General features: G+C 40.9%; 1 protein-coding gene across 4 annotated transcripts in view; it reads left to right on the top strand.

Moving 5' to 3' along the window:
• MAP3K4 (mitogen-activated protein kinase kinase kinase 4) overlaps positions 1-12,968 on the top strand; it is a 110,871-nt gene that overhangs the window by 89,117 nt on the left and 8,786 nt on the right. For 2 of the 4 annotated variants that reach the window (XM_041742799.1, XM_041742800.1), the window contains exons 16-21: positions 2,306-2,402; positions 3,191-3,334; positions 6,569-6,669; positions 7,266-7,346; positions 10,049-10,240; positions 11,460-11,530. In XM_041742799.1, coding sequence (XP_041598733.1) covers positions 2,306-2,402; positions 3,191-3,334; positions 6,569-6,669; positions 7,266-7,346; positions 10,049-10,240; positions 11,460-11,530 — 686 coding nt within the window. The remainder of the gene's footprint in view (positions 1-2,305; positions 2,403-3,190; positions 3,335-6,568; positions 6,670-7,265; positions 7,347-10,048; positions 10,241-11,459; positions 11,531-12,968) is intronic. The other 2 variants (XM_041742801.1, XM_041742802.1) reach the window with 1 other exon arrangement.

Genomic DNA, 12,968 nt, shown 5'->3' on the forward strand with positions numbered 1-12,968 from the left:
ATAATTTTATAGCATTCTATTCTTATGAAATTTTTTGAATAGTCATATTATCCTAAAAACTTTGATTTTCTTTTCTCCTAAAATATTTCACTAAGAATACATGATCAATAATTCAGTAAAAATCACTTCTTTAAAATATTTTACTATATATGGAATTATTTTAATGGTAGCAAAATTAAAATATAGAGTATTCAGAGAAATGTAGAAAATGTACATGTAGAAAAAATTTCAAGGTAGAAAAATACTACGGAAGGAAGAAACAAAAAATAGTTGTACCTCCATGATTGATAGGTAATCACTGCTAACGTGGAGTCACTAATTATTCATATGCCTGTCCCCAAACTGCTGGTAGGACAGCTGGTTAGCAGTGCTGTCTGCAGGCTGGAGGTGCTGTTTGTCTTCTGGGTGTGTGGTTTGGTGGAAACAGAGTGGCTGAGAGTCTGATTGCCTGACAGCCCTATGACCTGGGGCTGCTTGTTTAACCTCACTGAACCTCCTCTGCAAGTGCTCAACATCAGATGCTAATGTGGATTCCCTAAGGTCATGACATTTTGTAAACTGTAGTGTTCTGTGCAAGGCAGCAGTCTGCATCTGGTTTCATGTTCTTTCCTTACAAGAACAGTAGTGAAAGGGGAGCATGGCAACCATCATTCCCGCTGTGTACCATCTTCCTCTCCCTCTGCTCTACGCTTGTGGCCACCGATAACAGCCTGGTGGAGAGCCTTCCCCAGGTTCTGTGTGCTCACGTAATTATACAGGTGCGTTCCGCCGTGCCTTCTTTATCCTCCTGTCATCACACAAGCACAGACAGGGCTGTTGGTTTTGCTGTATAAAAGTGGATCACATTAGATGTTAATCTCTGGCTTCTTTTACCTGACAACTGTAGATATTCCTTCTGGTCAGCAGGTAGGGATCCAGTTCATTCTCCTTAGTGGGCTGCATTGTGTCCATTATGGGCATAGTACAGTGCTTTGCACCATTTCCTTGTGGACATTTGTTTTGTTAGTTTTTGCCATGAAAAACATCTCTGTAGTAAATAACTGCCAGTGAAATTGGAGCATCTGTTTTATGTTTATTGACCTTTTGGCTTTTCTTTTCAATGAAATATCACAGTTTTGCAGCAGTTAGTTATATCAGCTCTTAAAAGAAATGTTCATATGAAGAATGTGAAACTTGCATGCATGTGTTCTAGCAGCATGTCTTTCTTTTACACCTTGAAGGGGAAGTTTTCTAGTGATTTTTGACTCCAAAGTCCCCAGTATGTTTGCTGAATTAAAGACATCACCTTCCTTCCTGAAGCATTTTTATTGTTTTTTTTTTCTTTTTACCTTTGTTACTATTGGAGTTCTTTCATTTACTATTGTAACTGTTGAGATAATGAGCCAGAGACACAAATTGACTGTTTTCTTAAAAATTGCTTGATTTTTGCTTCGCAAGTTTTCCCTTCAGATCGCTCCATTTTGGGGACTCTGGTCTTTCCTGTGTAATATCATTGACAACAGACCAACCAGAACCATGAAGAAGAATGTATTTCCACTTAGGATAAAGCATACATAGATTAAATAAAACGTGGAATAAAATTATTCACATGAGGAGAAAATATGACCCCTAAACAATTAAGGAGGGTTAAAACCAAGTCAAAAGGAAGAGGACACGTGTCAGGGCGAAATAGACAAAATGTAACACATATGCTATGCTAGTTGTGTCTAGTTCCGAGGAGAGAATTATCAGCATTTCTGTAATCACTAAGGCAAGGGCTCTGTAAATTTTTATTTTAAATTTTATCTCGTTTTTACCAGAATATTTAAGTAGAGAAGAAAATGTGTTCTGAAAAAAGAATAACCTGTTTAATTTGTGTCTGATCCTCCTTGTTTGTTTAAAGGAATTAAATAAAACTCCATGTACTCAGGAAAATGACAGTGACCGTCCCTGACTCAGAATCTGTTCAAGTGTCAGCACGGGCCAGAATCTTTCTAAAAATGTAGCAAGCATAAAGAACTCTTTTTTATTACAGAGATGACACATCTCAGTCTCTAACTGGGTCACATTGTTTGTTTTGTGTACATCATGTACTTTCTTTCCAGGATTTGGGAGATGCTTTTGATGCTAAAAGTTTGAATGTGTAATATACCTTTTATTAATTTTTAAAAAGTGCCATTTTCCGCAATGTTTGTATATGTGATATGATTTTCTTATATAATGGGTTTATTTTGGTCACCAACAAAGTTAAGTGTTTAGTGGCCTGCTTCAGCATTTTCTTTTAACCCTTTTAACAAATTGGATTTGTCGCCATTGTCACTGGCAGCTATTCATCGGAACAGTCCCCGCCCTGTGAAGGTACCACGATGCCATAGTGACCCTCCCAACCCACATCTAATTATCCCGACTCCAGAGGGATTCAGGTACTTGGTGCTCATCTAGCCATTTGATTCTTCTGTGTTGTGCATGCTTATGCTCTGACGCTACTGAGTGCTTGCTCTGATCACTAAGTATTTCTTCTTTGTTCTTGTTCATACTGTTTAAAAGCTCTTAATTGCATTATCTCGAAAATGTACCACAATGCCTTAATTGCAAGAGAAAAAGACATGTGACTTTAAAACAGACTTGTACCTTTCCAGATAACTTAGTTTCTCAGCTTATTTATAACCTCAAGCTACTAAATGCTCACCAGCTTTGGAATAATTCTTTTTTCTTTGAAAATGACCTTATGAAAACAAATTTGAGTGTGCATAGCACAGTAAGCATTTGAAAACAATCCTAAACATCATTTTAGAAATGGAGAAAAAATTGGAATGATCTTTCTAGTCTTGACTGTCATGTGTGTATGTAACCTTGAAGCAACTTAAATACTGAACTGAGTTCTGAAACTCGTACAAAGTATTTTTCTTGAATGTGGTGGCATTTCTGCATCCTGAGGGAGTGAACATTTTCTCTCCCCTATTAGAATCACTTCTTAAAAGTTAAGTTTATTTGACAATATTTGCTAGGAAAAGACCACAGTTATTTTTCAGAATAATTAATGTTTTTCTTTTTTATACCTAGACCTGAATCTCATTGAAAGGAAAATTTGCGTTTTATATTTTTAAATATTTTTCACTTCCTCACCCTATTTTATTTTTAATTGAAAACCACTGGAGAGTCCAGTCCCTTTTCTCAACCTGTGTTCCTAAAGCTCTTCTTCTCATCTCAGCACTCGGAGCGTGCCTTCAGACGCACGGAGCCACGGCAGCCCTGCTGCTGCTCCTGTCTCTGCTGCTGCCGCCACCGCCGGTCGCCCCGGCCCCGCAGGCAGTGACTCTGCACCCAAACCCATCAGCAGTGCCCATGATACCAGGTAGTCACCCTTCCCCAGCATCCTGTCTCCTCGGCCCTCTCCTGTGCACTCCCGCAGGGACCTCAGCTTCGGGAGGCAGCCCATGGGGTGGCACAACCTGAAGGCTCTCGCACCCAGCAGCACCAGTAGATAATTTGCCTGATTAATATTTCTTTGGAGCGAATATTAACCAGAATGACCAGACTCCTGCCAGTAACAACTCTTTGGTGAGAGTAACAGACCAAAGAACCTGGTCCCTACCGAAGGGAACACGAAAAATTCAGCAAGTGGTGCCTTTCTGGAGGGTCCCAAGGTAGTTCAGAGATGGCTTCTAGTTAACACCGTTAGGTGGAAATTTGCATTTTAGGAGGATCCCTTTTCTAACCAGATTTTCTGATTTATAGAATTATTGATTAGAAGTAGTTTATGAAAGTGGAAAAGTGAGCTCGTGGGGTTTGTATCTTATATAGAGAATGTATCATTACTAGAGAGAGCTATCAGATACTTGCCAAGCTCTGGAAAGTCTCTTGCATGAGTCGTCTGTATAGGTAAGGAGTATTGTTACACTTCTTCCCACTCTCGTTAGTTTTGACAGAGGGCTTCATCAAGGCCTCATATACTCAATGGACAAATGACATTGGGTCACTCTTAATTCTATCCTCATGTCTAGCAGAGGGCACACACAGCCACTATTCTCATCTCCTGATAAAGATAGTGATAGAGTCAAATAAACTATATGAGTTGAGGGTAACCTGATCAAAAAAGATGAAACTGTGAAGGAACCAAGGGCTCTGTATCTTGCTCCACAGAAAAAATATTAGTATGTTGGCAGAAAGATGACATGTAGCTTTAGAATTGAAAATGCACTCAAATGTTTTTTAGACTTATTTTATAACAGTCTAAAATTTCTACAAACATTGCCATTCTTCCATTCATTAAAATAACAAATGTTCCCAGTTTGTAGTGATAAACCTGTATAACCTAAAAAAGTCAATGTATTTTACAGCTTCAGCTGTCAACCAAAACAACTAACAGTTACCATTAAACAGATTCCCTTTACCTTCTTCATTTTTATGTTTAGAACATTTCATGGCAAATGTTCCCACATCTGCTCTCCTGTCCCTTAGGGAGGCATTGAAATTGTCTTTTTCATGAGAGTAACACAGGGCGAAGGGAAGCCATATGCCCTCATGAGCAGACTCAGTTGAGAACACTTCATGACCCGCTGTGTCCATGTTTGCACACCATTCCTGCAAACTAGAAAAGGGAGGAATGCTCTTCTTTTTTTCGGGGTTCGTGAACTGTGGCTTAAGGTATTTGTGAGTCAGAGGTGTGGTGCATGAAGCATGTGTTAGTGTAAAAGTGAAGTACATGTGGCCGGTCTTCTTGTGCATTTAGTCTCAGGCTTTGTGGAAGTTGTTTTCAGTCCATTGTGAATAGCACTTCCTAAGTGTTCATCTTTGGGATGGCTCTTGACACACAGAAATTTTACCACCATCATAGTGTGCTGTCTTGAAGGGCAGTTTTTACAAAAGAGTAAAGTTCTCTCTACTCTCTGGTTGTGTATATGTGACAGCACGCATTGAGCAGCAAGGCCCGGTGGAGATGTGCGCCCCAATGGTGGTTTGCCTTGCTCCTGCATTCAAGCCTGGCACATGTTCAGTTTAACTTTGGGCTTCAGCCCCTTTGTAGTGGCAAGCTTGCTCCGTGCCGATGGCTTGTACAGCCCAGGGTTTGTGAATGTGCTGCAGGGGAAGCAGAGTGATGCCCAGGACTTCCAGCCTCAGCAGGAAGGCCCCTGCCTCATAGTGTGCAGTCCTTCCTGTCCTAGAGACCCATGAGCCCTGTGAAATCTTAACTGTGCCCCACGGCATCCTATAAATGCTTTGATTTTATTTGATTTGATTTGACTTAGCAAATAGTCTGGACTTCAGTTATCTTACCATTGTTGATAATACTTTTTTGTGGTGTTCTGTTTGTTGGAGCTGGCTCTTGCTGCTTTGTGAGACTTAATTTTTCAGGAATTTTGCAAGCTGATTGTTACACTACTGAACTTGTGGAACTCTACCACTAGTAGTTAAACATTCACTCACACACTATTTCCTTTAAGTATATTTTTTGCCTTTTACCCTAGCAAAAGTCTCTGAGGATATGGTCTGATTTGGTCTCTGAGAAATCAGGAATATAGTGGTGTCAGGTGACCTCCCCTTGGCACCACAGTCTTTGGTGTTGCTTTAGGAGTCACTTGTCTCTTCAACATCAGTGATTTTTTCCATGAAGCGGCTTCAAGACTTTTTGATGAACTAACTACACGGCAATAGAGGATGTCCCCCTCTTTTCAGACTTAACAAGTATTATACTAGATTTAAGAGAGTTTAGGGAAATAAAAAGCATTGCATACTTCATAATCTCTGAGCATCTGTTCAGTAGAACCATGTCCCCTTAAATCTATTCAGTGTATGTTGGAAAAGAGCATAAATGCTACCATACTTCATAATATCGCTCATACACACAGTACACACTGAATGTGTTAATAAACTCATGCCATATTTATCATGGATTACTCGAATTGTAATTTTAACACTTCCCTTATTTAATTCTGGGTTTTACTGTCTATGGATTCATTCTGGATTTCTAAACACACCTAACTTTATTCTGGAAAAGCAGCAAATTAACTTTGTTCTTCACATGCTAAGCTTCCTGCTCTTCTGCACCTTTGCTTGGCTACCGCTTAGAAAATCATTAGGTATTCCCTTCCATTTTCTTAAGAGATTTGAAATCTTTTCAATCATATGATAACTTTAACACTTTAAAAAAATAGAATTAAGTACATTAATATATAGTATGATCAGAATTGTAAATGTTAGCTATATTTGGCTAATAATTTCTAATCCATCCGGGGTTAAATTGTGGAGCTTTCCACGCATGCCAGTAACACTTGAATAAATCCTATTTTGTTTCTATTTTTGTTGTTTTTAACTTTTAACAGAGTGTTTTGCTGTCAGGTGTCAGCAAAAATTTGACCATTCCTTCCCCAGAGAAGGGTTTCTCAGTAGCAGCACTCTTCACTTTGGGTGCATAATTCTTTGTTTGGGGGCTATTGTTTGCATTATCCCGTGTTCACTAGATATTAGATGTCCCCAGTGGGCAGAATTACCCCTAGTTGAGAATTACCACTCTAGAAGAATCTCACAGATCTTTCATTTTTAATTCCATTGAATTGACAGCTCAATTTTTTTTAAAATCTCAAAACAGGGGTTCCAGTGTCCCTGAGAATGACCGGTTGGCTTCTGTAGCCGCCGAGTTACAGTTTCGGTCCTTGAGCCGCCACTCAAGCCCCACGGAGGAGCGCGACGGTGAGTGTGTGAGGTGCTGAATATCCTACTGCTTTTATGGTCTATGCCTTAGGAAGAAATGAAGAATGAGAAAACAATGACAGAGCTCCCAGAAAACACTTGTTGATCAACGTGTGTTGGCTTTTTAATATAGATGCCTTTTAGTTGTATTTGCATTTTCTAGATCTGCTAGTTTTGGTTTTTTAAAAATATATTATGTCTGCTACTTTAATTGCCAGGCACTCTTATTCTCTTTAAAAATATGAACCTGCACTAAGTTTGTTAATGATGCACTGAGGTTTTATTATAATGCAGGGCCTCTTGAATGGGGTCCCTACAGAATCTAATTTCTGTTCAGTATTCTGTTGTCTTGTCATGTGTGGAAAATTCATGTAGTCAAAATCATGTAACATCATTGACAACTTCTTAGTCTGGTATAGTTTTCTGGAATTAATTGTCAAGGTAGCTTCTCACACTCACATCAAATAGAAATTAATTACGAAAGGACAGATTGACGGGAACTAATCATTGCCACGCACCATTTCAGTCTTACTCTCGATTACATAGGCTTATCTATTCCATAAATCTTAATTTTGTGAAAAACATACTTCCTGCAGAACCAGCGTATCCAAAAGGTGATTCAAGTGGGTCAGCTCGAAGAAGTTGGGAACTTCGGACACTTATCAGCCAGACTAAGGGTAAGAGAGAGAATGTTGAACTTAAAATATTGAAGCATAAAGTAAGCAGTTTCAGCTAAAATATGCTTTAGCTTTTGAATTATTAGTTCTTCATTAATATTTTGTGATCTCTTTTATTCCTGTGACATTACTTCCTATGTGTACTGTGTATACATTTCCTGTTTCTTATAATAAATTATAAGCTCCTTTGGATCTGGAACATGTTTTATTCATCTTATATTCTTTAAGCTATGGTGGTAGTTAATTCTTTATGTCACTTTGGGTGGGTCCTTCACATAATTCTTTGTACATGGTAGGAATATAATTAATATTTGTGAACTGAATAACTATTCATGTCTTCTTCTGATGAAGTTTTTGAGAAGCCAAATAGTTGGCCAAGGTGATAACTGACAGAGCTGGGGCGGGCGCACACTGCTTTTATCTACAAGTCCAGTGCTCATACCAGTGTTCGCCCCTTGGAAGTATATTGTCCACCAAAGTTGAAAATAGTTGGCGGGGGGGTGGGGGGTTTATGGAAGGGTGAGGCTTGAGCTGACTCTTATATCAAAACAGATCTGCATCAAGCCAGGAGGAAAAGTACAGAGTAGGAAACACATCCAGAGGGAGGCCCAGTGATGAAAGAAGAAGCCAGCTGGATTGGGCAGTGTAGATATAAGAGGTGGTGAACACGAAGGGGCTGGGAGAAGTTAGACTGCGGCCAGTCTTCAGTGACAGCTAAGGGATGAAGGCCTCACCTTGAGATGGTCAGCAGCCCTGCAGCCTCTTGAGCACCTGGTGTGTTCTGGGTGTGGGGAGGAGGAGATAGGAGAGACGGTGGGAGCTGCTTGGAGTGGGGGGAAATAAGGAGGTTGGTTAGCATATCATTATGGTGGTGCCGTGCAAGACACCAGACTCAGGTGGGCTTTTAAAAAAAGGAACAAAAGGAACAAAGTGGAAGAAATGACTCTGATGCATTGTTTGCCAAGCCTGGGGCAGGTGAGGTGTATGTGGAGGGCTTAGGGCAGGGAAAGCCACGAGCTGGAGCTTGGGTCTCTCCAGCAGCTCTCACGTCAGCAGAAGTTCCCATACATGCCAGCTCTTTGTGATAATCTTCAAAACAAATACTTTGTGGTCAGGAGAACTTGGGAACTCTTGGGATAGTTACAGTTCACAGTAACAAAGATGGAGAAATCTTGAGAAATATTTACTGTAAAACAAAACCAAAATGCCTTTCCCAGAAATATTTGACAGTGGAGTCCATGGGCTCATAGCTGTGAAATCTTGTTCGGTGCCCATGAGACCTGATGTGTCATATATTGAGGTAAAGAAAACAGCGATTCATGTTGTTAAGAAGTGGTTATAGTGCGAAACTATAGTTAGAATGCTATAAACCTTGGGGGAATTTCTCTTCCTCAAATTAACTATACAGCCATACTAGTCCTTAGTGATCTCTTTGTTGGCCAGAAAGTGAGGCTCTTAGCTAGTGAGGATGCAACATGAGGAGGACTGTAATGGGGACACGTACAAAGCAGTGCTTTTCACATTATGGGTCATAACCCGTTTGTGGGTTGTAAAGTCAGCATTTAAAAACATAGGGCGGAGTCTGAATCACATGTGGTAACAGTAATACTGTTTTATGAAACTTTTTTAGATATCTATATGTGTAAAAGTTATTTTTTACTGTAAGTCATGACCAAATAATTTGGAGAACTAGAGATATAGAACCTGATGAGAAGTTAAGGAATAGTAACAAAAGTAACTTAAATCTCACTGAGTATTGCTGTGTCCCAGGCATAGGGCTTAGCACCTTGAATGTATGATTTCCTTAAATACAGTAGTGCCGTCTGTGCACGAGATATTATTACCCTCATTTCACAAATTAGGAGTTCAATATATGAAGAAGTCAGTTAACCTGCCCACTTGGAAAATGATGAAGCCAGGACTTTATCCCAGGCATCCTGGTTCCAGAGCCTTTATTCTGGACTCTTCCCAGAGAAGGGACAACTTAATTCCCTTCTCATCAAGACGGCTTCCGAAAAGGGGTATGATATTTCAGCTGAGCTGTCATTGGTGAGACGTACACCCCAGACACCGTGGTGGGAAGACAGCTTTTTAGACCAGCAGGAAAGTGTGAACATAAGTGTCAGAAACGGCTTGGAGTGTTTGTTCTACAAGTCTGCTTAGTTTGGTTCATCTAGGGCCTGTGGCAGGAGAAGAGAGAGAGAATACTGACAGGAGCAAACTGGGAAAGATAAACCAAGTCCAAAATCTGCACGGCCTACAATCCCAGATGAAGGGCTTGGATTTTTGGTAAACTGTTTGTTGGGAACCGTGAAATAAATCTAAGTAAGAAAGGAACATACTAGATTTTATGTGTCAGTAAGACAATACTGGCCAACGAGAGTGGACTGGAGATGGAGAGTCTGGTGGCAGGTAGGAAGTCACTCCAGTGTCTGAGCAGCAGTCGGGGGGGGGGGGGGGCGAAGTCATCAGCTCTGCCTGACGAGCCTATATTTTATGTGTGTGTCTGTGCAGTGGGTGGCGCATCCTCTGGAGCTGTTGGATTGGAATGGACTTGAATGCACCTGCTGGGTATCTGACTAGAGAATGCTAAGCCTTGCTGTGCTCAAGTGCTCATGTGTATCGCTCTCTTTCTATTATTATTTGCTGGACGTTGACTTACTTCTAGTGACTGGGACTACTGAGCTTGTTTCTCCCTGCAGACAGTGCTTCCAAACAAGGACCCATAGAAGCTATCCAGAAATCAGTCCGACTGTTTGAAGAAAAGAGGTATAGAGAAATGAGGAGAAAGAATATCATTGGTCAAGTTTGTGATACCCCTAAATCATATGATAACGTTATGCATGTAGGCTTGAGGAAGGTGACCTTCAAGTGGCAAAGAGGAAACAAAATTGGTAAGGAAATGGAGCAATGTGACATAGAGTTCACCTCTGTTAGAAACAGCAACAGTCACACTTTTTTAGGTTAAGTTGTATAACTGATTCTTATCTCTGGTAGATGTAGCATATCTTTTGCAGAGGGTTCTGGTTTTTAGGTTGTGTAAATAATGTTTCAGTAAAATGTGTTATAAGAACAATACAAAGATTTTAAATTTTTTTAAAGATGTATATATGTATTTATTTGAGAGTGAGTGAGCAGGGGAAGGGGCATAGGGAGAGGGAGAAGCAGACTCCCACTGAGCAGGGAGCCTGACGTGGGGCTCCATCCCAGGATCCCAGAACTATGACCTAAGCCAAAGGCAGACACTTAACCCACTGAGCCACCCAGGTGCCCCTAGAAAGATTTTTTTTAAATGGTTCATTAAAATGAGTAGTTTTTGCATGATAACTCCAGAAATTGCCAATGGAAACCTATGTTAATTTTACCCATTTGTTCCTGTTGATGTTCTTATGACCTTATTCCCTCAAGAACATTATTGAAGAGAGACCGTACTTCCTAAAGCATTGCCTGTTATTAATTTCCAAGTCAAGTGCCTCTTATAACTAGAGGTGGATCGTGTGACAGAAGCAGCCTGACCATGTTTCAGATCCTTCTGTCTTTTAAATGCATCTCTCAATGGAGTGTTTGGTTCTGAAGAGGCTAACACGATTGTGATAATAGGACTCTGTGAGCCCAGGATACCCTTAAGGTTCTGTAGAGCTAGCAATTAAGGCAGAAGACACAGAAGAAACCAAGTGCTTTATAAATGTTATCAGTTATGTTGTTGGTCTTTGCTATATGTCCCGTCCCCTTCGCTTAATGTCCCCAAAGATACGTTAGTAAAATATCCACTCCCACCCACCCCTGGACTGCCACAACAAGGTGCACTTAGACGGTGCCCCCACCCCGGGCCCTGACCTCCTCAAGGGCTGTAAGGGCTTAGAAGTGTGCACCTTTGTTCCTTTATGCTTCCTCTAGGGTTTGCCAAAGTTCCTTCTACCCTACAGATATTTACAGGTAAGGCTCAGTGAAGAGATTGCCTTCAGCTATTGGGGAACATTTTGGGTCTTGGAATAGTAGATAATTATAGATTATATAAATATAGATCTAGACTTGGGAAACATTACTACACATCTGAGTGACTTCAAATGGCCTTCTTTGGTGACTGAGATGGTATGTTTGTTCTGTTCACAGGGGAGGGGCAGTATGGGAAGGTCTACACCTGTATCAGTGTCGACACTGGCGAATTGATGGCTATGAAGGAGGTAAGTGGTCTGGTCTTGCTGGGGGCCTTCTGGTTTGAAGCTTCTGCGTGACAGAGATTTGGTAAAGAAGCTTATTTTCAAGGCTCTTCTTAGCTCCTAGAGCTAGCTCCTCTGTGTTGAGCTGTCTAGGCAGATGCCTGGAGATGATAGAGTAGCGCAGTGTCCAATTCTGGTGAGGATGCTAGTAAGAACTCTCAGACCAGATGCACAGGTACTTCTGCCACCACATAGGTGTGCTGAGCACCTTACAGAAAGAAGCAAGCAAAGTTAGCTGAAGGTGGAGAGGATGGTGGTAACTGTAGCATCTTAGTGGGGAATTAGGTAAGAAGATAACATTTGTGATCAGCTTCAGGAATGAGCAGCATTTCAATAGCTAAAGGTAGGATGGGGGAGAGCCAGCCTCCTTTCAGGGAAGCAAATTCTGTTGTCGCTCCTGAGGAGACACTCGGGATGCAAGGGGTAGGAGGAGCCTGTGGCAGAAGAGGCTGGAGCTTCCATGGTTGGTAGGATTGGCAGGCAGCACACACATGCAGTGCCCAGCCCTCCCTCTCTGAGCTCCTGTGGCATTTCTTGTCTTCCCACATGGCATTCACCCACACTGCTTCTACCACCTTGTTCCCACTTGGTTGTTAACTTTTTTATTTTTAAGATTGTATTTATTTATTTGAGAGAGTGAACATGTGTTGGGGGAGAGAGAGAGGGAGAGGTTGTAGACTCCCCGTTGAGCAGGGAGCCTGACTTGGGGCTCGATCCCAGGACCTTAGAATCATGACTTGAGCTGAAGACAGATGCTTTACAAACTAAGCCACCCAGGCACTCTGGTCATAAACTACTTTTTAAAAAAAATTTTTTTAATTTAAATTCAATTAATTAACACTGTAATATATTAATTAGTTTCAGAGGTAGAGTTCAGTGATTCATCAGTCTTATACCCAGTGCTCATTACATCACGTGCCCTCCGTAATGCCCATTACCCAGGTACCCCATCCCTCCACCCCCGACCCCTCCAGTGACCCTCAGTTTGTCTCCTATGATTAAGAGTTTCTTATGGTTTGTCTTCCTGTCTGATGTCCTCTTGTTTTATTTTTTCCTCTCTTCCCCTGTGATCCTGTTTTGTTTCTTAAATTCCACGTGAGTGAGATCATATTGGTAATTGTCTTTCTCTGACTGACTTATTTCACTTAGCATAATACCCTCTAGTTCCATCTATGTCATTTCAAATGGCAAGATTTCTTTCTTTCCTTATTTTTTTTTTTTTTTTTTTTGGAGGGCTGAGTAATGTCATTGTATATGTATAGACCACATCTTTATCCATTCATTTGTTGACAAATACTGGGCTCTTTCCATAGTTTGGCTGTTGTCACCATTCCATTTCATTCCTGAAAATTGGGGTGCAGGTGCCCTTTCGTATACTTCTTCAGAGCACAATTATCTCTCA

Source organism: Vulpes lagopus, chromosome 2 (genome assembly GCF_018345385.1).
Source record: "Vulpes lagopus strain Blue_001 chromosome 2, ASM1834538v1, whole genome shotgun sequence".
Lineage (NCBI taxonomy): Eukaryota > Metazoa > Chordata > Mammalia > Carnivora > Canidae > Vulpes > Vulpes lagopus.